Source organism: Heloderma suspectum, chromosome 1 (genome assembly GCF_057233095.1).
Source record: "Heloderma suspectum isolate Gila_16-S chromosome 1, 16-S_ref, whole genome shotgun sequence".
Lineage (NCBI taxonomy): Eukaryota > Metazoa > Chordata > Lepidosauria > Squamata > Helodermatidae > Heloderma > Heloderma suspectum.
The window spans coordinates 43,719,829-43,747,741 of record NC_139458.1 but is presented as its reverse complement, the minus strand read 5'-3'; the positions used below and the strand labels follow the sequence as shown (position 1 = coordinate 43,747,741).

At 43.9% G+C, this 27,913-nt stretch overlaps 1 protein-coding gene across 1 annotated transcript in view; it reads left to right on the top strand.

Moving 5' to 3' along the window:
* TSHR (thyroid stimulating hormone receptor) overlaps window positions 1-27,913 on the top strand; it is a 109,334-nt gene that overhangs the window by 76,019 nt on the left and 5,402 nt on the right. The window contains exon 9 of the mRNA XM_084826992.1: window positions 3,731-3,808. Within this exon, the coding sequence (XP_084683118.1) occupies window positions 3,731-3,808 (78 nt within the window). The remainder of the gene's footprint in view (window positions 1-3,730; window positions 3,809-27,913) is intronic.

The window sequence follows — 27,913 nt, the reverse complement described above, 5'->3', positions numbered from 1 at the left end:
GGGTGTGAGAGCTATAACTCCTTTCTCCCTCTCTCAAAATACTAGAACCTTGGGACATCCCATGAAACTGATTGGTGGGAGATTCAGGACAGATAAAAGGAAGGACTTCTTCACACAGCACAGAGTTAAACTATGGAATTCACTACCAAAGGATGTAGCGATGGCCACTAGTTTGAATGGCATTAAAGGGGGGTTTGACAAATTACTGGAGGAAAAGGCTATCAATGGCTACTAGCCTTGATTGCTATGTGCTACCTCCAGTACCAGGCTATGTGAGCCTATGTACACCAGTTGCTGGGGAACATGGGTGGGAGGGTGCTGTTGTGCTCATGTCCTGCTTGTGGGTTCCTGGTCAACAGCTGGTTGGCCACTGTGTGACCAGAATGCTGGACTAGATGGACCCTTGGTCTGATCCAGCATGGCTCTTCTTATGTTCTTATGACAGTTAGCTGGAATGAGGTGAAATTGCACAAGTGGGGACCCCTCATGGGAAGCCTCCATATGCTGTCCTAGATAGCAGTGTAGTTTTGCTTTTTCATGGAAAAATGAGTGTGTTTTTCCCCTATTCCCCCATTTTCCCCTATTCTGCAGTTGCCCGTTCCTCTTTATTTTTTATTTTTGCCTTGCACTATTGCACATTTCCAAATTTATGCATTTTCAGAGTTGCAAACAGGGATCTTTTCCTATTTACTTTTTCTTTTACACAAATGCACATTTGCACATTTTCACAGTAGTGATCACAGAAGTCTCTGCTTATGTAACTTTGCTGTAGTGGGATCATGCAAACTGGGAAAGCTGGCATTCTCAGCAGGGGGTGCTGTCATTGTGTTATTTTGCAGCTGTAGGATTGTGTGACCAGGGAGTACTGGCAACAAAAAGAAAAAGGCTGGTGAGAGCACTAGCTCCTTCACATTTTGCTGGAATGTGGCAAAATTGCACAGGTGGGATGTCCTCATGGGAAGCCTTCAGATGCTGTAGTGGATAACTGCACAATTTTGCTTCTTCATGGAAAAGTGACCAGAGAAAGAAAATGGGGGTGGGAGCTTTACCTGACAGTTTGCTGGAATGGGGTGAAATTGTTCAGGTGGGGTGCCCTCATGGGGAAACTCCAGATGCTGTAGTAGATAACTGTGGAACTGCACTTGTTCATGGAAAAGTGAGCAGTGCTTTCCCTGTTCCCTTATTTTCCCCTATTTCCCAAGTTGCACAGTTTCAAAGTAGTGATCAGGGAAGCCTAACTTTGCTGTAGTGATAGTGTAAGGCTGTCATTGTGCTAGGGGAAAACTGTCGTTTTGTGACTGTAGTGCAGTATCAGGGAAGGCTGTGCTTGTTTGGCTGCAGTTGTCCCTGGGCTGCTTGACAGGTCTTGGAACAGGGCTCTACAAGCTGCAGCAGAGCAGCTGCAGCAGTTTTGGCTGCTCTTGCCAGTTGACTCTGTAGGTGATCAGAATAAGCCACGATGAGCACCAAATGACATAACCCATGGTCACAGAATCATAGAATAATAGGGTTGGAAGGGGCCTATAAGACCATCGAGTCCAACCCCCTGCTCAATGCAGGAATCCAAGTCAGAGCATCCCTGACAGATGGCTGTCCAGCCTCGTCTTGAAGGCCTCCAGTGTGGGAGAGCCCACCACCTCCCCAGGTAATTGGTTCCATTGTCGTATTGCTCTAACAGTCAGGAAGTTTTTCCTGATGTTCAGCTGGAATCTGGCTTCCTGTAACTTCAGCCCATTATTCCATGTCCTGCACTCTGGGATGATCGAGACGAGATGCTGGTCTTCCTCTCTGTGACAACCTTACAAGTACTTGAAGAGCTCTATCATATCTCCCCTCAGTCTTTTCTTCTCAAGGCTAAACATGCCCAGTTCTTTCCATCTCTACTCATAGGGCTTTGTTTCCAGTCCCCTGATCATCTTCGCTGCCCTCCTCTGAACCCTCTCCAGTTTGTCTGCATCCTTCTTCAAGTGTGGTGCCCAGAACTGGACACAGTACTCCAGATGAGGCCTAACCAGTGTTGAGTAGAGGGGAACTGTACTTCATAGGATTTGGAAGCTATACTTCTATCAATGCATCCCAAAATAGCATTTGCCTTTTTTGCAGCCACATCACATTGTTGGCTCATATTCAACTTCTGGTCTACAGCAATTCCAAGATCCTTCTCGCCTGTAGTATTGTCGAGCCAAGTATCCCCCATCTTGTAACTGTGCATTTGGTTTCTTTTTCCTAGGTGCGGAACTTAGCATTTATCCCTATTAAATTTCATTCTGTTGTTTTCTGCCCAATGCTCCAGCCTATCAAGATCATTTTGAATTTTGTTTCTGTCCTCCAGGGTATTAGCCATCCCACCCAATTTTGTATCATCTGCAAATTTGATAAGTATTCCCTGCACGTCCTCCTCCAAGTCATTACTAAAAATGTTGAAGAGCACTGGGCCCAGGACTGAGCCCTGCGGTACCCCACTCGTTACTTTGCCCCAGTTTGAGAAGATCCCATTGATAAGCACTCTTTGAGTCCGATTCTGTAGCCAACTGTGGCTCCACCTGATAATTGTTTCATCTAGCCCACTTTGAGCTAGTTTGCTCATCGGGATATCATGGGGCACTTTGTCGAAAGCTTTGCTGAAGTTGAGGTATGTTGTGTTCATAGTATTCCCACAGTCCACAAGGGAGGTTACTTGATCAAAAATGAGATCAGATTAATCTGGGAGGATTTGTTCTTGACAAATCCATGTTGGCTTCGAGTAATCACGGCATTGTTTTCAAGGTGCTTACAGATGGATTGCTTTATCATCTGCTCCAGAATTTTCCCAGGGATTGATGTCAGACTGACTGGTCTGACTGACTGTAGTTCCCAGGTTCCTCCTTTTTACCCTTTTTGAAGATAGGGACAACGTTAGCCCTCCTCCAGTCATCTGGCACTTCCCTCGTCCTCCATGATTTCTCGAAGAGAATAGACAGCAGTTCTGAGAGTTCTTCTGCCAGTTCCTTTATGACTCTAGGATGCAGTTCATCTGGCCCTGGAGATTTGAACTCATTCAAAGTAATTAGGTGTTCCTTGACCATATGCCTATTGATCTCAAGCTGCAATCCTGCCCCTTCAGCCTGCACTTCGCCTTTGCCAGGGGGGTCATAGACCCCCTTTTGGGAGAAGACTAAGCCAAAGGCAGAGCACTTCTGCCTTTTCTTTGTCACTTCTTATCATTTTGCCATCCTTATTTAAGTGAACTATCGTTTCTTTCCTCTGTCTTTTACTATGCATGTATCGGAAGAAAACCTTTTTGTTGCTTTTAGCCTCCCTTGCTTATCTCAGCTTGTTCTCAGCTTTAGCCTTCCTGATGCCATCCCTGCTGGTGGGTTAAATAACCCTTACTGCAGACTGTGGGTTATCAGAGTGGATTATTTCAGCCAAATAAACCATCATGGAATACAAAATTATCAACAGACAACACAATAACCAATGATGGGTTAAATAAGCCATTGTGGCTTATTCCAAACCCAGTCATAGTATCATTAGTGGAGGGTCCTAAGGACAATCCACCATATTTGGTGGAATTGGTAGGATTATAATGAGCAAAACTTTCACAAGCCTCTTTATGAAGAAAGTGAGCCTGATATCTAGCACTCAGAGAGCTAACTTTCTAGTTTTAGCCAATTCCATATGGTAAAATCTCTTAGAGTCTAAAATATTGTTACCAGCTAATTACTGATCATATGGTTTTTCCCTGCAGATACCTGCATAAGAACAAATATCTAAGAGTTATTGATGAAGATGCATTTTTGGGTGTGCAGAGCGGTCCAAGCCTACTGTGAGTATGGGAAAAGGATACATCATATCATAGCAATGCTGTTTAAGAGGACTATAAGTGTCTTCTAATGGTTGTTTCAGATCACTGAAATTTTTTGTAGCAATGCTAGTGCCAAACACATGAGCCTGCCCATTTACCATGGTCATCTGAGGCCTTGTTCTGCACTCTGTTGCCATTGAAAGTCCAGTTGGCTTGGCCATCGTACAGGGTCTTTTTGTTGGGGGTCCGTCAATTGTAGAACTCTCTACCTTGGAAGGCTTGGTTGGCGAACTGCCTTGAGCATCCCATGTAGATTCTAAAGGCAGGATAAAAATATTTGCATAAATCAATAAGCAAACAGGAAGTGGAAGAAAAATTACATCGAAGAATTGATTCTACTGGTGGTAGTTATGGTGCTCTGATGCTAGTTCAAAGCAGGTAATCCTGTTTGGGACTAGCAAAGTTTGTCACATGCCCATGCGGATTGAAGATATCAGGGACACCACTTCAGAGTGTCTAGCAAAGGTGTGCAGAATCTCCTGCAGTTTGAGATGCCATTTCGGAGAAACTCTTGGGGGCCATATTCCAATAGTGGGAGAGCTGAAGGCAAAAGGCTCAGGGCCAGAAAAGCAAAAGATAATAGAATATGTTCACTTAACGCTCTCACAGCCAGTAAGTAAGCCTTAGGAGAGGTATTTCAATCTTTCAGAATGGGGAAAAATAAATACAACAGCCAGGAAACCACCAAATTATCAGTGGTTGGAGTAAAGGGGGTGGGACCAGGGGAAGGAGGCATGGGTTTCCCCTTCTGGGAAACTCTGGAGGGCCAGATTTGGACTCCTGGCCTGAGGTTCTGCATTCCTGATCTAGCACTTGTAAATTCCAAGCGGAAACATTTGTTGTTGTTCAGTCGTTCAGTCGTGTCTGACTCTTCGTGACCCCATGGACCATAGCACGCCAGGCCTTCCTGTCCTGTGGTCTCTCCCGGAGCGTGCTCAAGTCCATATTCATTGCATCAGTGATGCTATAGGCTTTAATTATACTTTCTGAAAAGTCAGACAATGCTGATTCAAAGTATGCATGTGTTTTTGGCCCTTATTGGGAAACATTTGATATTATGAGGAAAGGAAAGGTTCCTCTTGTGCAAGCACCAAGTCATTATTGACCCCTAGAGGGACGCCGTTTTTCTTCGGGGTTTTCCTGGCAGACTGTATAGTGGGATGGTTTGCCATTGCCTTCCCCAGTCCTAACTACCTTTCCCCCAGCAAGCTGGGTACTCATTTAACCAACCTCGGAAGGATGGAGGGCTGAGTCGACCTGAGCCGGCTACCTGAAAACCAGCTTCCGCTGGAATTGAACTCATGTCGTGGGGAGAGTTTCGATTGCAATACTGCCGCCTACCACTCTGTGCCACATGAGGCTCATATTATGAGACCCCAGTGTTATTAGAAAAATAAGGACACAACTAGGTGTGTCACAAGAGATCAAGGACCAGGATCTCTCATATTTTTGTTTGTTTTAAAAGTGAATAGCAGCCATGGACTAGGGCTGCAGGGGAAAGCATAAAGGATCTCCCACCTCTCATCTAGTTGCACCCTGAGACTGCCAAATAATGGTTGTTTTACACTTGATGCATTTCCTAGGGATGCACAAGCACCCTCTGTATGCCCCCAAAGGGGCTCAATCCTTTACGCATACTCCAAGTGATCACACGCACGCACACGCACACACACAAAGTGATGCTTTGCAGAGTTCCACAAAACACTCAGGGGTGCTCAAAAGCTCTTGGTACCATTACCCCCTTTTTCTCTACCCACAAACCTTACCCAGGGCAGAAGAAGGGGTGATGGAGATGATACAGTTTGTGGCAATCTCTGCTGGAGAGCGAATAGCATTATTGTCCCATGAGGAATTTTAGGATGTCCCAGTTCCTTCCCTATGCAGGAAATGGACACTCTTAGTATTTCTGCCTCTGCCACTACCTCCTCCCTTTCTCCTCCCTTGGATAAGGTTTGTTGGCTCCAGAGTGAGCAGGGGTAGGGGAAGTGGCAGTGGAGCAGGTGGTGGGGCAGAATCAAGGGTCAAGCTGAGCAGCCCTCTGCTGTTGTCTGGCTTCAAGCAGGGCTCTGCATAACACAACTCTACTTGTGAGGAATCAAAGAGGGTTGCTCGCTTTTGCAAGTGCTCCTTTTTGATTCCTTGTAACATCCCTAGTTTTTTCCTAAAGGGATGATGTTCCCTCTGTACGCTTCCACATGTGAATATGGCAGTGGTGTCTATTTTGCTGTGATTACACTTGTTTAGAAACCACAGCACATAACAGAATAGCCACTCATACATGAGTGTACAACCCTGGTGTACACAGGGTTGTTTTTAGTTTTGTTTGTGCCTACCGAGAAGATTCCAGATTAAATCCTTGGCACCTCCACTCAAAGGATTTTAGTTAGGAGGTGATGGGAAATACCTCTTCCTGAGATGCTATAAAGCTGATATCAGCTGATAGACAATACTGGGCTACATGGATCAGTGACTCAATATAAGGTAGCTTCATATGTTCATGTGTACAGAAAATCCTTATGTGAAGAGGCTTTATGTAGTCAGCCCTTCCTATCATGAGCTTTTTCCAGATGCAGCCTGAGTTGTAGTAACATTGATATTATCATTAGAGCAAAGACACCCAGGCTCCATCTACATGGTGACAATTTCTGAAGTGTTTTGTGGTTATATCCGGATTTTCATGAAATCACTTTGGTCCATCAGCAGCACACAAAGTAAGAAAAGCTTACTATACACTACCTAAAAACCTGTTTTCACGGGTCACACAGCACTTGAGGCCGTCATACTTCAGGGTTGGGTGGGTGGAGTCCAGCAAGTAGAACTGAATGTCATCAACAGCATAGGTGCTGCTTAGCCAATGAGACAGGCTTGTTCCCACCTCTGTTCATGCTCCCCTACTCAGGAAAGTTTAATGGAAGCACTGAATTAAGTCCCTGTTGTTTACCCTACACCTCTCCCTGCTCATCCACCATTGGGATATTGTGAATGCTAAACATTGCACTACTGTGATATGGAGACAGGTGGAAATGGCGCTACTGCGATATAGAGACAGGTGGAAATAGCGCTACTGCCATATAGCAAAAGATGGAAATAGTGCTACTGCCATATAGGGAAAAGTAGAAACAGCGCTACTGTGATAGAATGAAAGGCAGAAACAGCTCTACGGCAGTACTATGAATGGTAAAAGCAGGCTACATATTGACACTGGGGAAAACAGGCTACATACTGTGAATGGGTAAAGCAGATACTGTGCTTTTCTGAATGATTGAAGCAGTGCTATTATGAATGGGAAAGCAGGCTGCATACTGTGAATGGGTAAACAGCATTACTGTGATATACTGAAAGGATGAAACAATGTGAAGTAGTATAAGTGGGAAAGAATAGGGATGTCAGAGAATTCCGCGACGGATCTCAGTGAGGCAGAATGCCAGTGCATTCAGCCCCCCGAAATCCATCGTGGAACGGCCTGCCACCCCCCGCCCCCCGTGGATCCCCCCCCCCCCGGGATGAGACTTACCTGGGGCAGATGTTTCAGATGGCGGCAGCTCCAGCGGTGGCTTCAGCGGTGGTGGCAGTGGCGGCTGGTCTTCCGACCGGCTACCACCACCGCCATTTGCAGTCTGTTCCCCCCCCCCCCATAGACGTGATAGGCTACGTAAAGACTTACGTAGCCTATCACGTCTGGGTTAAAAAAAAACTCGTACGCAAACGGCTATGGCCGCCGTCATTTGCGTTCCTTATTTTTTGCTGTCTTATACGTAAATATTTACGTAGACTAAGACGAAGACAAGAAAGTGGAACGCAAATAGCACCCAGTACACTATTTGCGTTCCCCTTTCTTTTCTTCATCTTAGTCTTGACCAGGTCACAGGTCACACTCAGGATTTGATGCAGGGGGATGGGGCACACTGCAGGAGACCCACACAGGAGCCATGTTTAAGGACAAAAGATTCACTAAAAGGTCTATCCAAAAATGCGCCTTTTCCAGAGGGAAGCTGCAGTGTTGCTGTGGATTGGTGACACCATCATCTGTCACAAACGACCCTGATGTGCTGTCACTCTGCACTAAATTGGCTGTGTAGATTGGGCCCAACAGAGGTAAAGGACTGAAAATTAGTCCCTGTGCAGCCTTTTAAAAATGATCTTTTTGATTGGCTAAAGGATGCCAAACTTCCCTGAAGCTGTTGGGCACAAATGTAAATTTTATTCCACTGTGCACATGATGAATTCCTAATGAATATAGTTGGGTGTAATAGCAGAAATCCCAACTATGATTCCAACAAAGGGCAAGACCATATACTCTGCGGCCAAGGAATCTGCTAAGAACATATTACATTTGGTTAACTGACAGTAGCTTATTATATCTCTCCTGTTTCTTAATAGAGATTTATTGCTGCTCAATGACTGCTTAGTATTTCACATAATTATATCATGCATATGGATGGATTTTAATGGATGATAAACTGCCCCTGAATGCTCAGCAGGACAGCACAACCAATGTGCTCAGAGGCTGTCTAGTCTGCCTCTGAGGCCCACCCCCATCCCCATTATGCCTGCAATTCTTCATAAGTGAGAGTTTATACAATTTATCCTAAGCATCCGTTATCTCCATGTAAGAAAAAATGCCATTCATGAAGTGGTCCTCAGTGTTTCCAAGCATAAAATAAGAAAAAGGGGGAAAAGGCAAGGGTGTGTGTGAAATGTGAAGTACATTAATTTATTTGAAGATTATGTAGTAGCAATAATAATTCATGTCATCCAAACTTGACCTCTTGTGGCACAGTTGACCTCCTTCTACCCCACCGACCCTGAGGTGCATCTGGGTGATGGGGGTGGGATCTGCACAAGACTGAGCTGATATCTCTTCCCTTCCTCCCACGCTCATCACAGTACACCAGCTATAACTTGAAACTGGAGAATGGTGTACTGTCCTTCTCTTTTCCCCCGCCCAAAGGCATAAGGTCCCAGCTTCAATCCCTGGAATCTCTAGTTCAGGAGTCCCCAACCTTTTGGGACCAGTGGGCACATTTGGAATTTTGTTGTGGGACCTTTCACAAAATGGCTGCCAAGGGAGCTTACGTATTCATAAAATGGCTGCCATGGTGGGTATGGCCAGTCACAAAACACTCATTTACCAGAAGGCAAAGTGGTGAGGCTAAATCCATCAATCTTTTATTATTAGGGTCACTGACCAGTAGGTGAGGCAAAAGGAAAAGTAACTAAATACAAGACAGAGATGGGGTCTGAGCCCCAAAACACAAAACCACTCTTTTGAACCCAAATAAAGATGGTGCTGGAGGGCAGCACTTCATTTTGCAACATGCCAGCCTCCCCGTTTAAAAAAGAAATTAAAAGCTGAAGAAATAAAATAAAAATCAGGAAGGGCAGGGAGCCTGGCAGGTGCCAAGGGAGGTGTTCACTGGAACATTGGTGCCCTCAGGCACCACACTGGCCACCCCAGACCTAGTTAGAAGAATAAGAGAAAGCAGGACTGTGCCTGAGACCTCAGAAAGGTGCTGCTCCTGAGAGGAGACAATGCTGGCCTAGGTAGACCAACAGCCTGACTTAGATTCTTTTATACTAAAGGCAGCTTGATATGTCCTTGGTTAAAGCTCAGCCATAAAGCCAGGGATCTGCTTCAAATCCAGGAGTCATGTATCAAGCCTATAAGACAAAGAACTAATTTCCCCTCTTTGTAAATTCCACTGGTGATCTGAGGCTTAACAAGTTGGCTTCTTTAGAACACTATGCAACCCTAACAAAGCCTTGTAGGTGTATGAGAGCAGTGTTGCTATATACAATGTGAAGCCACTGTTTCCCTTGACAAACACTTAACTGAGAGCTGACTCTGAAATACTGGTTGCAAAGGCTGTGTTACCTGCAAGCTCCCTTTATGTGACTGAGATAAGTACTGTCAACTATTTTTTGTTATTCCTTTCTCTTTTTTTTGCAAAAAGTGCAGCAGAGGGAACCTAAATCAACAATCCGCTTTCAGCCTCAGAAGAATGATTATGCACTCTCTTCTCGCATAATGACAGCCTGGCTAGGATTCAAAGGCTCAATAGGCATAATTTACCAACTGTGTCAGCCAGCACAGCTGCCTAAGTTCCAAACAAAAGAGCTCAAGTTCTGGACAAGTTGAGCAAAAACAAAATGAGGTTCATGATTTGATCACCTTTTGTAGCATGGACTATTCCAAGTTCAACCAAGGTATTAACTCTTTGGGGACAAGGGAAACATTTAGTTCAGTGTTAAAAAATAAATTGAGAAAGAGCATTTAAAGTTAGTACTTTGCAAACTCTGTGCCTGCCTTCCCTAAGGAGGCTTCACTTTCATCTGGAGTTTGGCTACAAGTGACTTGGAGAAATATGGAAAAACAAGGTAGCCGTATAATGAGTATTGCAGAATTTTTCTGAGCTAATCTGCTAATCAAATAATAAAATACTTAATAGGATTAAAGTCTTTTAAACAGATTCTGGATCTCTAATCTATAGTTGCGGAACCACTTACTCTATTGTTACTCTATGTATTTCCCAGAAGTTGCTTGCAGGATAAATGTGCTCAGCTTATAGATATACAAGCCAGGCTGATTATGAAAATCTTATGAAGGTGATGGTAAATCCAAATAAGACATTTGAACCACACGCTTTTTGCCATATGTCGCCTCCCTTCCCACCCCTGGGAAGTGCTTGCAATCCAGGGTGATCATGATCCTGCACACATTATATAATAATTCCCTGGAGAGAACACAATGGGGTCCATGCATGTGTATGTGGCCTGTACAGCATAGCAGGGCTGGCCCTCCCATTAGGCAGAGTGAGGCAATTGCCTCAGGCAGGAAGTGCTTGGTGGCATAGAGGAAGCAGCAGTGACAGCCCCCTGGACATTCCCTCAGAGGAAGGACAGAGTTGTGTGATCCAGGCAGCCTGCCCTTCACTCCCTAAGCTAACTTGTGCAATGGAGGATGCTGTCCCATCACCAGTGCCAGTCAGATTCACCTGCCTGCCCAGTCAGTTTCTGTAGATAAAATGGGAGCTGGGCACCATCTCGTCCTTCTCCTCAGGCAACAAAATGCCATGGGCCAGGCTTGCAGCACAATATCCAAAATCCTGACCTTCAGCTGCAGCAACAGCCAAAGTCAGGAACTGGAGAAGGAGTTGCAGTCTCATAGCAACATGGGAAACTGCCTAACACTGAGCCAGGCCATTGGTCCATCTAGCCCAGTATTGTCAACACTGACTGGCAGCAGCTCTCCAGGAATTCAGGCAGGCTTTTTTCCAGCCCTACCTGGAGGCTCTGGGGATCGAACCTGGGAACTTCTGCATGCAAAGCAGATCCTCTACCACTGAGCTACAGCCCCTCACCATCTTCTGCTAAATGTGTGAAGGTTGGGGTGGGCGCTATCCCTCTTGCAATTTCCACACATCCATTCTGTGCACAGATATAACAGGGCTCTATTCTCTATCTTACAATGGAATTGTATGCATATTTACTCAGAAGTAAGTCCGACTGAGTTCAATATGTTATGTACACCTAAGTAAGTATGCATAGGGTTGCAGCCTCAGTTACAGTGAACATTCAAAATTTGGTGTGAATCTTGCCAAACCCATATGTAGTCCACATGTGTCCAAAATAGATGTTTTCTAAATTGGACAAGCATCTGTACCTGCTGTCATTTGCATTTAAACGACTATCAATTTTCCCTAATGTATTTGTGAGTTTTCTGAAATTCATGTCAGCTTTCATCATCTTTCATACATTATCTAAATACGTATTTATGAATTTCATTTCTATACCACACAATAGCCAAAGCAATCTGGGCAGTTCACAAAACAAAACTTATAACTATGAAATACAATCATGCATATTTAAAAGTAGGGCTTTTAAAAGCACACCCCTGCGGATCATATGAAAACACAGTGCAAGCGATTTTACCACACCTATATACATCTACATGGAAACAGAATGAGAAGCACTTTCTGGTTATATCTGGATTTTCATGAAATCTCTTTGGCCCATCAGGGGCACAGAAAGCAAGAAAAGCAGAGTATTCACTACCTAAAAACCCACTTTCACAGGTCATACAACACTTCAAACCCCCATACTTCAGGGTTGGGTAGGCAGAGTAGAACTGAACATCATCAACCCCATAGGTGGTGCTCAGTGAATGCGAGAGGCTTGTTCCCTGCCCCTGTCCACACTCCCCTGCTCAGGGAAGTTTACTGGAAGCACTGAATTAAGCCCCTGTAGTTTCTCCCATACCTCTCCCCTCTCATTCACCATTGGGATATTGTGAAAGGTTGAAAGATACTGTGCTATTGTGTATGGGAAAAACAGGCTACATAATCTGAATGGGTGAAGCAGCTACTGCACTATTGTGAATGCTGAAAACAGCGTTGTGCATTTTATGAATGGGAAAAACAGGCTGCATACTGTGAATGGGTAAAGCAGCTCCTGTGCTATTGTGAAACATCACAACTGTGCTGTTCTGAATGGGAAATACAGGCCGCCTGCTGTGAAAGCGGGAAGCAGCTACTCCACTATTGTGAATGAATGAAATGGCACTACTGCACTCTTCTGAATGGTAAAAAGAGGCTAGATATTGTGAATGGGAAAGCAGCCCTACTGTGAATGGGGGAAAAGAGGGAATGGGGAGGGGAGAAAGGGGGTGGTTCCACCCCCTGACCAGGTCACTGCTAGGTCACAGCCAGGTCACAGAAGTAGACATGCCCAGGATTTAATGCAGGGGGATGGGGCACACTGCAGTGGAACAGCACGGGAGCTGCATTTAAGGGAAAAAGAAGCACTAAAAAGACTTTCCAAAAATGCGCCTTTTCCAGAGAGACACTACAGGGTTGCTGCAGATTGGTGACAGCATCATCTGTAGCAAATGACCCTGATGTGCTGCCGCTCCACACCATATCGGTCTAAAAGACTGGACCCAGTTTATGCAAGTATTTTGTGGTGGCAGAAAAACTTGGAATAAAATGCCATTTTGGCAATTCAAAAACACTTGCCACATTTCCCATCTCCCTTACTATGATTTTTGATGGCAAAAGAACTGGCCTCCTTTGCCACCAAGAAAAAAAGTTGTTTTTGTACTGGAAATTGGAAGGTGGGAGAACACAGGGCTCAACTACACGGTAAGTTAAATGCATAATGTATAAAGCACGTGGGGCCCCAATCTAGATTGCAACCACCATGCATGCATGACTGGAGGAGGTTTAAACCTTCCCCTCGAAGCTGCTTGTTTTCCTAACCCCACAGCTCTCCTTGCAGGGACTGAAAAAGAAGGAAAGCCTTCATTGGTGCCGATGGAGTCTCTCTCTCTCTCTCTCTCCTGTGCAGGAGTGTGTGTATATATGGGACACGTTTAGGAAAACAAGTGGCTTGGATGGAATGGCTTAAACCTCCCCTACCTGTACTTGGTCCTGATTTGGATTGGGGCCCCATATGCCTACTTGTAAGTAAAAATGAGAGGGTAAGCTGCATATTACATATTTAACATATTGTGTAGTTTAGCCCCCAGAATCCACCACCTGGCTGTTCCTTGTGCTGACTGAGCAGGAAGTTAACTGTGCTCACTTCCCATTCAGCTAACACAAATTGCCTACCCTCTGTATTACCAGGAGGATGGCCTGCTCTCTCCGCTGCCAGGGGTATGTCTAGGCCAGTTTTAGGGATTGGGGGGAAAAGGTTCAGGGAGAGTCATTCTGACCGTTTCTGAAAGTAGACCTCCCGCTACCTTAACTTACCCCCCATTTAGATCCTGAGATGTCTGCACATAGACATCCCACTAGACTAATAAAGGGAGTGATACATCAATTCTCGATTGCTCTTTTGTTGTTTATTCACTCAGTCGCTTCCGACTCTTCGTGACTTCATGGACCAGTCCACACCAGAGCTTCCTGTCGGCAATCGGCACCCCCAGCTCCCCAAGCTATCCCCAATATCATCCATCCATCTTGCCCTTGGTCGGCCCCTCTTCCTTTTGCCTTCCACTTTCCCTAGCATCAGCATCTTCTCCAGGGTATCCTGTCTTCTCATGATGTGGCCAAAGTACTTCAGTTTTGCCTTTAAGATCATTCCCTCAAGTGAGCAGTCTGGCTTTATTTCCTGGAGTATGGACTGGTTTGATCTTCTTGCAGTCCAGGGCACTCTCAGAATTTTCCTCCAACACCACAGTTCAAAAGCATCTATCTTCCTTCGCTCAGCCTTCCTTATGGTCCAGCTCTTGCAGCCATAGGTTACTATGGGGAATACCATTGCTTGAACTATGCGGGACTTTGTTGTCAGTGTGATGTCTCTGCTCTTCACTATTTTATCAAGATTTGTCATTGCTGTCCTCCCAAGAAGTAAACGTCTTCTGATTTCCTGGCTGCAGTCAGCATCTGCAATAACCTTTGCGCCTAGAAAGACAAAGTCTGTCACTGCCTCCACGTTTTCTCCCTCTATTTGCCAGTTATCAACCAAGCTGGTTGCCATAATCTTGGTTTTTTTTAGGTTTAACTGCAACCCAGCTTTTGCACTTTCTTCTTTCACCTTCGTCATGAGGTTCCTCAGCTCCTCCTCGCTTTCAGCCATCAAAGTGGTATCATCTGCATATCTGAGATTGTTAATGTTTCTTTCCAGCGATTTTAACTCCAGCCTTGGCTTCATCAAACCCAGCACATCGCATGATGTGTTCTGCGTACAGGTTGAGTAGGTAGGGTGAGAGTGTACAACCCTGCCGTACTCTTTCCCCAATCTTAAACCAGTCTGTTGTTCCGTGGTCTGTTCTTACCGTTGCTACTTGGTCGTTATACAGATACCTCAGGAGGCAGACAAGATGACTTGGTATCCCCATACCACCAAGAACTTGCCACAATTTGTGATGATCCACACAGTCAAAGGCTTTAGAACAGTCAATAAAACAGGAATACATGTTTTTCTGAAACTCCCTGGCTTTCTCCATTATCCAGCGGATATTGGCAATTTGGTCTCTAGTTCCTCTGCCTTTTCTAAACCCAGTTTGTACATCTGGCAATTCTCGTTCCATGAATTGCTGGAGTCTACCTTGCAAGGTTTTGAGCATTACCTTACTGGCATGTGAAATAAGTGCCACTGCTTATTGCTCTTTAGTGGTGTTTATAAACAGGTAGGCCATACTCCATGGTACAGGCCATGCTTGGCACACAACATGTCACCGATTCAGTCCCTGACAACACCGTTTGAAAGGGAACGTGGGTGGGAAAGTGTACGGCATCTTTATACATTCATATATAATATTCCTTTATTCATATATTCATATTCCTTTATTGACACTGAACTTGCTCTCTGGCTGATTTTCAGATATTTGTGCATTATCCTTTTCATGGTAACGTATTTTTTCAATCCGCATTTTTTGTGGAGGTGGCTGGTGCTCCAGAAGCCTCTTTTCCAGCTATACACACACCATGTTGACACATCTCCAACTAAATCAGATCAGCAAAACAATATAATGTAATTTATTTCAGTTGCTGTTGATCTAAATAAAAGGAACTGCAATGAACTCATTTCTAGCATCTGAAACATGCAGATCTTAGATATGCAGGGGTGAGGACGTTCATGTTATGATGTTTTCTTGACAATCTGCTTTGTGTTATTACGTTCTTTCATGACCAAGGTTATTGGCTCTTGCAAGGCAACTGTAAAGTTTTAAATATGAGAGCTGTCAAAGATTTAAATGTACACTTTATTTGAAATCCTTTGTTCCATGCTTGGCATTGAGAACTAAAGCGAACTTTAGCATGAACATGGCAGTTCAGGGCCATGTTTATTTTACTTTATTATATTTTTAGCTTTATATAACTGTCACGGCTGCAACATTTAGTTGATTAATGAGCTAGGGCCATTTATTTTTAAAAATCTTGTTATCGTTTCAAAAGTACGTGTTTATCACTTTCTAGAACAATTTTTTTGAGCTTAGTAGGATGGATAATTATGAATTTCATTTTTGAAATTATAATAATAAATGTATTTTATTTTATTTATTTTATTTATTTCATTTCTATACTGCCCAATAGCCGAAGCTCCCTGGGCGGCTCACAAAAATTAAAATGATTTTCAGAGTACCCTCAATTAATTAGGATGCACATTGTTTATTTATTAATACTTAAATGTTTACAAAACCTGTGAGCAAGCTAATTTTAAAGAGGCATTCCCTTTAAATTTAAAAAGGAATTAAATTCTAATCTTTTTACTGAACCAATTTTTAAAATAAATTTTATTTTGAGTTTGATGTGTGCTTCTCTTTAATTATACAGCCACATGTTATGTGAACTTCTAAATTCCATGTTGAGTTTTATTTACTTTTACTTCCTTGGCATTCAACAATCCTGACTGGGTTTCTTGCCCCCCCCTCCATTATCCTTTTAATGTACTTTATACAGATGAATCTAATCTAATCTATCTAATCTATCTATTTATCCACACACAGCTGATTTCATAATCACAGTGGAACTCCTATTATTTGACTAGTAATGCAATCCTATCGTATTTACAGAGAAGTAGGTCCCACTGTGTTCTATCAGTTGGGTTTATTTCCTGCTAAGCCTGCAATCCTATACTTTTTTACCTGGGAGTAAATCCCTTTTAATTTAATGGGATTTCCATTAAGATTTACAGTGCTGCTTTGAGAGCAGGTGTAGAAAAATAGCAGAGTACAAGTGATTCTCCCTAGAAAAATGTGGTGGTTTAATATAAATTGTTGGTTAGATGTGTACATCCTGTGCTCCTGCAAACAGGAGCATACTTAGAAATATTAATCATGCTTCCCTTGTTTTCCAGTAGCATCTAGCAAGGTCTTGGCATCTGGACCTTGCTTTTGGTGCCTTGCCCGCATTAGCCCTATTCATGCATTTCTCACATGTAGAGCATTCCCCTGTTGAAGCAGGAACAGGGCTGCTCTTTCAGCCCTGGCCCTGACGTTGCACCTCCTTCCTCTGACACCTGTCCGTTGCACACAGTTGTCTGCAAGGGAACCCCAATGTGCAAGCAGCTGCTTTAATCTGCGGGCTCCACCGGATAGGGACACCTGCACAGGCAAGTGTCCAGGTCGTGCTGAACTCCTCCATGCAAGCAGCATGAATGCTGGAGGAAGGAGACGTTACATCGGGAGCAGGGCTAAAAGTGCAGTCCTGCTCCTGCAGTCCTGCTCCTGCTCCTGTGAGTAATGCATGAATAGGGCTATTGTGTTCAAGTGTGTAACTGTACCTCCTATGTGGTGAGAGATAGAGCCAGAAATAGAACCATCGAGTTGGAGGAGGCTTTGTAGGCCATCTGGTCCAACACCTTGCTCAGTGTAAGGAATCCAGAGCTAGAAGATGGCTGTGCAGCCTCTGCTTGAAGACCTCCAGCAAGGGAGAACCCACCAGCCCTCTGGGTAATTAGTTTCATTGTTGAACTGCTCTTAACATCACGAAGTTTTTCTTTGTTTTCATCCAAAATCTTCCTGCCTGTAACTTAAGCCCGCTAGATCTAGGGGTTTTCTAAACGAGGCTGGCAATCTGCTGTAATTCTGCGACAAAACTTTCGGTTTTGTAGTAGAATTGAGCTCCAAGCACTACACAAGGACTGTTTCCTTTCCTGCTTTTCTGCTAGATAACCTCTAGGTGGCACTGTGCTATAGCAGAATAGCACAAATCCACAAAAGGAAATCTCACTTTCTTTCTCTGAAATAATACCCCATTTTCCCTGCTCTAAAAACGCTTGCAGAAAGTGCTGTTTACAAAAGAAGCGAAACTGGAGGGTCATGTCATCGTCTAAAGAACCCATAAACAACCATGAGTAGGGAATGACAAGCACGCAATAAATGCCTTGTGCAGAAAACTCCTACTCCTGCTCTCTGGGGCAGCAATGAGTCATTGCTTTGTCCTGTGTGACAGCCTTTAAGATATTTGAAGAGTGCCATCATGTTCTCCCTCAGTCTTGTTTTCTTTTCTCCAGGCTAAACGTAACAAAGTTCATTTTGGTTTTGTGCTTCAGATTATTTAAACTGTATTTTAAATAAAAGTGTTATGGCAACCATCTTGAGCACCCTTTTCAGGTTTGAAAGATGGTAATGGAAATTAATTTCTGCAAAGGAAATCAGTACATATATCCAGTGGAGGCTGGTGGCTCCTATTTCAGTGGGACCAGTGATTCTGGTCTGGGTTTCAGTCAGAACCAGTCAGAACTCTAAAGGAACTATCCGAAGTGCTGAACAGCCTCAAAATGGGTTCTGCACCTTGGATAGCTCCTTTAGAGGTCTAAAAGTCCTCCTTTAGAGGTCTACCATTCAGCAAAGTGAGGTTGCTGTGTCAGACAGCTGATTTCTACAGCTGATTTCAGGGTCATGAAAGGGCAGCAAATTCATTAGTTATTAAATTCGTTATTATGTATTTTACTGCCTGAGACAGGCACTTGTGCAATTTTCTGCCTTAGGTGCCAAAATAATATGGCCAGCCGTGGGTACAGTGCACCTTGACTTTGGGGGCTGAGGGGTTGCTCTTCTGCCTCAGGCAACAAAATGTCTTGGACTACCTGTACCTCTTCCTTAGTAGAGAGCAGTGCATTTTCCCAGCAATTAGAAATCTCTGTAAACCTAAAATCTGAGGCTATACACTTGCCCTAAAAGGAAGTGTAAGCTGAAAGAGAACCAATCACCACAACCTAGTAGAGATGGAAATCACCAGGAATAATAGAAGAGTGAGTTAGAGATCCAAGGCAGCGTAATATGAAAGGTTAGGAAAGTGAAGGAATTAAAATAGCAGTGATTAATTCCTATGATAAGTTCCCAAGAAGATCAGACACTTCTATATTCCCTTGAAAATCAACAGCCATTTCCTACAGCTCCATGAAATCTCATAGATATGATACTGCTTTAACAGTTCTTTAATAGTCACTATATTATCTGGTAAAATTTGACCTGATAAACCTATGATAACAGGCCTCCTTATTGCCATTACCTCTTTTATCTTTATCTCAGTGAAGACCTGCTTATGCTATAGCATGTTGTGCAGGTTCACTATCACTTGACAACTCCGAATTAGTCCTGAGCAAATTGCTAACCCAAAGTGTGTTGTGCATGGCTGAGTGGTCAAGTAATCTGATTAAGAATCTTTGTTTGAACCAAGGGTTCATCTAATGAAGGCATGGACTGCCAGTTTCTTGCAAAGCCCCACCCCTCTCCAGCAGGGAAAAGCTCTTCTCTCGGATCAGTAGCTGATTGGAGAGAAGAGCTTTTCCCTGCCAGGGGGAAGGGGAAGGCTTGGGGAAGAAGCAGATGAATGATTCAGACCTGTTTACTTCTGAAGCTTGTCCTGCTTACTTCTGAGTAGACTTGCAGAAGCTTGACCTGCTTACTTCTGAGCAGACTTGCAGAAGCTTGTCCTGCTTACTTTTGAGCAGACTTGAAGAAGTTGTCCTCCTTACTTCTGAGTGGACATGCTGCTCATGCTTAGTTCAGAGGAGACATGCAGAAGCTTGGTATTTGGGATGCATTTTGAAAGTGATGCTGGTTCAGGCTTGCTTACTTCTGAGTAGGCTTAAAATTTGTAGGTATCACATTTTGTTCCCACCCACTCCACCTTTGGTTATACCCACTTTGCCTTCTACCATGCCACAGCTGGAATGCAGCCCTTGAGACCTTTCCTATATTGGAATTAGGCTCTTGGACTGAAAAAGGTTTGCAACCGCTGATCTAATGCCACATCCTGGTTCTAAACATGTTCCCGTTTTGGCCATCATGATCTTCCTAGGAGCCTGGCTGGCCAGTACTGGAGACAACGTTGGACTAATAGGGTAGCCATTTCTTGTTGTTTCATATGTACACTGCATCTGACCATCATTTAGCTACCATGGCTAATAACCCTTGATAGACCTATTCTCCATTAATTTGCAAAATTTTAAAAAGTCATCTAAGGTAGTGTCCAAGCCATTTAAGCTAATGGCTGGTGGTCTGTCTGAGAGCTTTGCTACATGAGGCTGTTAATCCGCTGAATCTTCTTTCGGTTTTGTCACAGAATTAAGATCCAAGCACTACACAAGGAACATTTATTTCCTGTTTTTCTACTACATAACCTCTAGGAGCTTCTTCACATGGAGCTTTTATCCTGCTATGGAGATTGGTCACTTACAGAAATTTGCAGGCCCTTTAGATGGCATTGTGAACATCCAGGGCATCTCTTGCACTAAATGACCCTTATTCAGTTTTTAAATAGATTGGAAATAATGAGGTATCAAGTTACCCCTCTTGTGTTCTGCTTGAGTCCCCTCCATGAAAAAGGAAAGCCGGAAGAAGAGGACCAAGATAAGTGAAACATATGGGAGACTCAGATAAGGGAGAGAAGGAGCGGGGAAGGGGAGGGCAGAAAGGAAGCACGCATAAAGGGAGTCAGTTGTGATCCTGAATTTAAAATGGAAGCCCCGTTTTAAATGCGGGATTTAGGCTGGTGTAGAGATGCTCTAGGTGGCACTGTGGTACAGCGGAATAGCACAAACACACATGCAGAAAGCACACTTTCTTTCACTTTCACAATTTCGCTTTCACAATTAAATGCCACATTTTGCCTGCTGTAAAAAAAACTTGCCGAAACTGCTGGTTAGACACAGAAGCAAAACTGGAAGGGCACAACATAGTCTAAAGAACGTGTAAATAACCATAAGTAGGGAATGATTTGTTGTTGTTCAGTCGTTAAGTTGTGTCCGACTCTTCGTGACCCCATGGACCATAGCACTCCAGGCCTTCAGGGAATGATGTGTACCCAATAAAACAGTGGAGGCTGGTGGCTCCGATTTCAGTGGGGCTGTGAATCCATTCTGGCTTTCAGTCAGAACAGGCCAGAACTCTAAAGGAACTATCCAAGGTACCAAACCTATTTTGGGGATAAGGTTCAGCACCTTGGATAGCTCCTGTATAGTTCTGGCTGGTCTGTCTGAAACCCTAAATGGATCACAGCCCCACAGAAATTAGAGCCACCAGCCTCCACTGTGATACGAAGCATTTCGTATAGAAAAGCCCTTTGTCAGATCAATCATCAGCGTATGGTGAGATGAGTGGGAAAAAGGTAAAACCCTCATTGAAGTCATCACACACTAAATAACCTTGATCTGGCTAAGAAGTGGAGTAAAATCAGATGCCTACTTTACCTTACAACCACCTGTAACTTATTTTTGATTCACTGTAAAGTTGGGGTTGACTTTGGCTGACATTCAGCCCTCCCTTAAGAATGAGCTATGAGACTAAGGCAAAACAAAGGGTCTTATTAGTGGCTTCTTCCTGGCAGATAGCAGCATATTTTTCACCTTCTCAAATACTTCTAATGCTATCTACTGTAAAAGCAGTCAGGAACAAATATTAATCAAATATATTTTGTGTTAATTATGTCATAAAATGTGCTACAATGCAAAACAAGGAATAACAGAAACTTGCAACTAGCTCAAAGTTACAAAACTTGTGAGGTGTTTCAGAGCTGGTAGTCCTATATCTGGGTATATCCATATGCTGTTAAGGTTTAGATCTGATCCTGAACCAGGACTGGTGGTTCTGATGTTTTTCATTTATCAAATAGGTTTTGGATTTTTTTTTAAAAGGAATCATACACACACAAATGTTCTGCCAGAATTTGTAATCCTTTTTTTTTTTTTTTAACATTTGTATACCACTCCCCATCCAAAACAGATTCCGGAGTGGTGACCACAAGAAGTACAATAGTAAAAAAGATAATTAAAATTATTACAATTATTTAAAAAAACAGAATGTCAATAAAAACCGTGGCTAGTCAGTTAAGGAATGCTTCCTGGAACAGAACTGTTTTCAGGAGGCGCCGGAAGCAACACAGTGTTGGCGCCTGCCTGACCTGCAGGGGCAGGGAGTTCCAAAGAAAGGGAGCCATCACACTGAAGACTCTTCTCCAGGTGGACTCGTCAGGCCATAGGTCCATTTTGAACCACTAGGCATATAACTTGATCAGAATCAGCCTTCAAATTAGATCTTTGTGTTTCAGCTCAAAATTATAATAAGACTCCGAGACTGGCTGAAAGTTTCTGCTGTATGATAAGCAATTTCAGGCTTCCATCAACTAAATGGAACCAAGCAGGCTATATTTTCCAGGGCGTCTGTTGCCCTGTTCATTTGTTCTCCATGCGTAGCTTCTATTCATGGAGAAGGGGGCAGCGAGGGTGCACTACTGGCCCCATCCCCAATGGCATACATGGCCCTGGTCCTGCCTTTGGACATCCATGCATTGGCAGGGACAGCTGCATTGGGAAAGTTTATGCATGAAGGAAAGTGGGGGCAAATATGCATGAAAGTTGGAGCCCACAGCCCTTGGTGCCCATCAGGCTCCCTGCCCCTCCTATTTATGTTATTTTCTAAAGTTCTTTATTTTAAAACAACGAATAACTAGGAGGCTGGCATGCTGCAAAGTGAAAGCTCAGCCTCCAGTGCCATCTCACTTCCCATAATACCTCTCATCCCACATGGGCCCCTGATGCATTTTCAGAATAAGAATGATGAGTGGTTTCAGCCCACCACTTCATTTTGAAACACACCCAGCCACCTAGAAAAAAGAAAAAGGTGGTCTGGGGGGTGCTAGAGAACTTCTTGCAGGGAATGGGGCAGATATTTTGTCTGTGCTGTATGGGTGTGTTTCTCTGAGCTTCACCAGTTTCACCCTCTGAGCACTTCACCTTCTGTGAAGGTGCTTTTGTTGTGCCTTGTGAGGGTGAATATGTGATCTGGCATTTGGAACTCAGACCCCATTTCTGCCTCCTATTTTCTTGGCCAAGTAACTTGACAAAGCCTCATCAATTCGCCTTCTGTGAAATGGGTGCTGGAGCAGAAAACTGTGGGTTCAAAAGAGTCGATTTGTGTTTTGGAGCTCAGACCCCACCTCTGCCTTGTACTTTAGGTTCTTGGGCAAGTTACTTTTCATTTAGCCTCACCAGTTTGCCCTCTAGGAAATGAGTGTTTTGTGACGGGTCATGCCCACCATGGCAGCCATTTTGTGACTGGGCAAGCACCCCCCCCCAGCAGCTATTTTGTGAGTGCGCCCACAACACTCTCTCAACATTCTGTATGTGCCCACTGGCCCAAAAGAGTTGGAGATCCCTACATGGAGGTATTTCACATGGACTTATTTATGTAGGATTCCACCTTTCTTCCATTGTGGAGCTCAAGATGATGTATATGGGAGTTCCCAGATGGCCTCCCATCCAGGGTCTGGCCAGACTCTTTCAGCTTAGTGAGGTTCCTCCATCATATGCCTTCAGTCCATGCCTTCCCCAAGCTGGTGCTCTCCAGGTGTGTTGAACTACCACTCCCATCATCCTCAACCAGCATGGTTGATTGTCAGGGATGATGGGAGTTGTAGTCCAACACATAAGGAGGGCATCAGATGTGCTTCCCTAGGAAGGCTACTCTAGGGTTCTAAGGAAGGGTGCTCTAGGATTTCTAACCATGAGAATTTCTTCATGGCTACCACAGACGCTGGGGGTGGAAAAACACAATATGGTAGCATAAGTAAGAGAGCCCAACCTGCATGGTGAGCTACTGTACAGAAATGGATTGTCACATAGAGAGACAGCTACCACATGGAATGGAAGTAATTTAAGGTTGCCTTCACATGATAGCTGTAACGTGTACTCTAGCTCTTCTTGTCCATGTCAGCTACTAGCCTATGCTAAAGCATGAGCACTGGCCATCTAGCCTAAACAAAATAGTATGGTTTATAGCTGCCTTCCCCAACCTGGTGTTTCCCAGATATTTTAGACTACAACTCCCAGCATTCTTGACCATTGGTCATACTGCCTGGGGCTGATGGGACTCCAACAGCAACTGCAGGGTACCAAGTTGGGGAAGGATGGCTTATAGAATTAATGTTGAAGATTTTTATTGAATTAGGAATGATTAGAGTAGATTCAGCATTGTCCATCTGGATCAGAATTCTGGCTTTGTCTGTGGTTAGAACCATATGTTCCTGAAGAAAGTGTAAACATCTGGATGAGGATTATACTTTTTAAATGAAAGCTAAGATGCTGGAAGGTGCACTCCTTCACATTCCACCACCATGAAATAATGGAATTCAAAATGAATGACTTATTTTAGAAGTCCCGCTCTGTATTCTGTTTGACATTTGGCATTCCTAGAGCCAACCTCACTGCCTTTGTAAAAGATACTTGAGAGCAGAATACATCCTTTTAATATTATATCTCCTGGTTTGCTCATCTAATTATTAATCCTGATGGGATTATTATTTTACTGGCTCATACATGAAAGTACCTTAGAAAAGTGATTTGAGAACTTTGGACCATTCCAGACCCTAAAGGATTTCACAGCGGTATTCGGTAAGCAGAGTTCTGTTACCTAGCTTTTGGTTGGTACTTGACATACAGGGTTGTATTCAGTTAGTCCTTCCTGCTGATGAATGGCTTCTGTCAGTAGAACGGGGAGGGGGCAGCTGGCACTGGAAAGAACCTCACGGTTCACCTGATTTAGTGATTCCTGAAGGCCATGGCTCAATGGTAGAGCAGATGCTTTGCATGCAGACAGTCCCAGGTGGAGCAGGAAAAGCTCCTGCTTGAAACCCTGGAGAGCCGCTACTGCCAGTCAGTGCTGAGAATACTGGGCTAGATGGACCCATGGTCTGACTCAGTATAAGGCAGCTTCCCATATTCCTATGTATTCCTCTTCTTAATATCTATGCTGCTCCTCTTTATCCATCACCCACATTCTGCTTCAGTAATGTAAAAAATGGCCCAGTTGTTACAGCATGTCCTCGTGGAGGGGGCACTTTAACTAAGGGTGACACTGCATGACAGGGAGGTTATGCTTATATCAGGGGGAAACAGCAACCAGAGAATGGACTAGAGCTTAGAATCAAGAATGTACCCCTTTATCACAAAACAATAAAAATGTATTGATATGCAATAAAAATTGCAATATGTAATAGCAATGAAAGGTTGATTACACAAGGAGCATTCAGCCAGGACTGGGAATTCTTTGGTTAACTCTATGAGGAAATAGGGAAATCAGGAGCCTAATGCCAATATCTCAATATTTCTGGATTAAAATTTAGGTTTTATACTGTTTTCATTGTAATTATGATTCTTTGTATGCCAGTCTGAAATCTTCTTTTGGAAAAAGGTGTGGTCTATACATTTAAAAAATAAATAAAATGGAAAGAGGAGGGCAATAGCCACCAGACACACATTCAAATCCTATTTGGGAGAGAGAGGGAGAAGTCAGAATCCAAACAGTGCTGTTTGCAGTGTGGCTATCTGAGAGGGGAGGGGGAGGGGGGGCAGAGACAGAGGAACACAAATACTGACTCTCCTAGAGGTAAGAAGGAGTTCTTCTAGGGGGTCAGAGAGGGCAAGCAAAACCCTCTCACATCCCTTTAATAGCCTTTTTTTTTCTAGTGAAGGCTTGAAGGAGGAACACAGGGCCTGCCAAGCCATGCTTTCCCTGAGGATCCCTAACTAAACTGAATTTTAAATAATAAAAACAGAAGGGAGCAGAGCACTGGGGAAAGGGGGAAGAAGGGGAGTTAACTAGGGAAGGGCTGGAATGGTCTGGGTTGTCCTCGAGGCTGGCCTTCTTGAAACTCCCCACAAACTAAACAATATAGTTGTAGGTTTCTCTTATAGGGTTGGTTACCAGAGGAAGGTTTTTTCCCAAGATAAAAGAGTAGAGAAATACTCAGTGCAATTGGGGTTGCCTTTTATTATCTTTTGGTGTGCAAAATGGGGTTCCATGTGCGCTTTGGGCTGTAATTCTCTAACTTTAATGGGTGCTAATGTATTTACCAATAGTGGCAGTGTTTAGTGGCATGGAATTTTTCCTCACTACGACTCTGGATTGGTCAATTCAGGATGTGACTGAGATGGCTTGACTAGGTTAGGGACTGGACAGATGGAAAGCATCTCACACAATGCACACCTGGCTGGAGATTCACCTACTGATGAAACAAACTAGAGATCAGCAAGTACCAACTGCAACTTTCTTGTCTTGGCTGTCCCTAATCCTCTGCTTTGTTAGCAAACAAAGATCCCGAGTCAAGATGTTAGGGTGATTCTTTAAAAGACAGCAAGGCTGAACTCCCCCATAACACAGTCTCTTATGTCTTCACTTGCTTTTTAAAAAGTTGAATAGATCAATATATACTTGTTGAATTCAAGGCAGGCAAATAAACCATGGTTTGGTGAGTCTCTTCTGAATTGCATTCCATTTCCCATTTTCTTTTGCATCTTTAAAATTATTTTCTTTAATATATTTTGTAGGGTAATTACATAACACTTCAGTTAAGATAAGGGTTGGTAGCATGGCCCTGGTGGTGTACATTCTCTGTGGGGCTCAGGAGCAAGCCTCAGGCTCGTGCCCCTCTCCCCATGCATATATTCTTCGGTGTGAACCAAGGCCTACATGTATTCATACATGTGTCGATCCTGCTCATCTGATCTGTCTGCTGTAAAAATGGGTGGGCCAATCATATGGATGGGAACTACTTGGATCTAACAGTAAGGTTCATTTCCATGCCCAATCACATGTACATCTTGGAAAAAAATTTTTTAAAGTAGGGATCAAATACAAACTACACAGTGCTACACATATTGTAACCTTACACCATTTCTTAATTAATTGGGGGGCAGGTGTGAACCAGCCCCAACAAGTGTGAAGGTGCTTTTTTCCATTTTAAAAACAGATGTATTTTACTGGCTGTTCTAAAAACTGCAAAAGAATCAAGCTTTCGCTTTACCTTTTTTAAAAAATGCAAACAGTGTGTATCACTGGCTCTGTCTTTCCATTTTGAAGACAGCACTATACTTACAGCACAATCTTCTGCATGTCTACTCAGAAATAAACCCAATTGTTTGAGTTCAATTGGCCTTACTCCTAGGAAAGTAGCAGGAGTGGGGAACCTTTTATTTCCTATGAAGGGCCATTGACCCATGGGAAAAGTCAACTGGGGTCTGCAACCAAAGGCAGGTGGAGCCAGAGGCAATGGTGGGTGGAATTTGTGGCATTTCAGGATATCACAGCTCTATGCCATCCCATCCCTTCTCTATCTCTAGTGCATGCACACAATAGTGTAAGAGCAGCCTTCCCTGACCTGGTGCCCTCAATGTGTTCAGCCCCAGGTAGTATGGCCAATGGGCAGGAACATCTGGAGAGCACCAGACTGGGCAAGGCTGTGTAAGAGGAAGTGATTCACAGAGTGGCAATCCAGAGAGCAAAAATGGGTCTGCAGCATCCAGAGAGCCAGATGACACTGAAGGCTGCATGAAATTAAGCCAATAGCTACATAAGGCCTTTGAGCTGCATGTTCTCACCCCAGGTATACATAGCTCCCTACCCCATGACGAGGGGCAGAGGGATAACTCCCATTTGCCAGCTTCCTCGGGACTTGGGGAAGTGTTGAAAGGGGGGAGGACACCAACAAGTGTCAGTTCAAGACCTAATAGCAAGAGGATGACATTGCCTTTGGTGCTCCTTTTCAGAGCACTTCTCTTGCATTTTCCCTCTTTTTGGGTGCTCCTGAAGTGCACAAATGGGTTTTTATTTTCTCTTAGTATTATTTTGCCCCAGTCCTTTGTAAGTGAGCGCGGATTAGCTCTGTGCAGTCTTGCCTTGTCAATTTCCTTGTATGTTACCTACCTCATTTTGGGAGGTCCTTTGAGAGCTGAAACATACAAGGAAATTGATGAGGCAAGACTACACATAGCAGGCATCTGGTTCTGTGCTCCTGCACACTTGTGAAAGACTGGGAAAATAATAGTAATTAAAAAATACAACCCCATTTGCTCACATCTGAGGTGCCTTTTTTTTAAAGGTGGTGAACCAAGTAAGTGCTCTGAAAAGGGGGCACAATCAGAGCGGGGGGGCAGCAGAGTGTCCCACGGTAGGAACAAGGAAACAAGACATGTGCCATGCAAAGGAGGCTGGGATATGTGCAGGGAGCAGACTGGAGGACTGAGGGGGAAAGAAGCCACACCAAGCCATCACACACCCAATCATCTGTCAGGAGTAACATAGGTTGCTGAGCGAACAACCCTCCCCCGGTGGCTTAT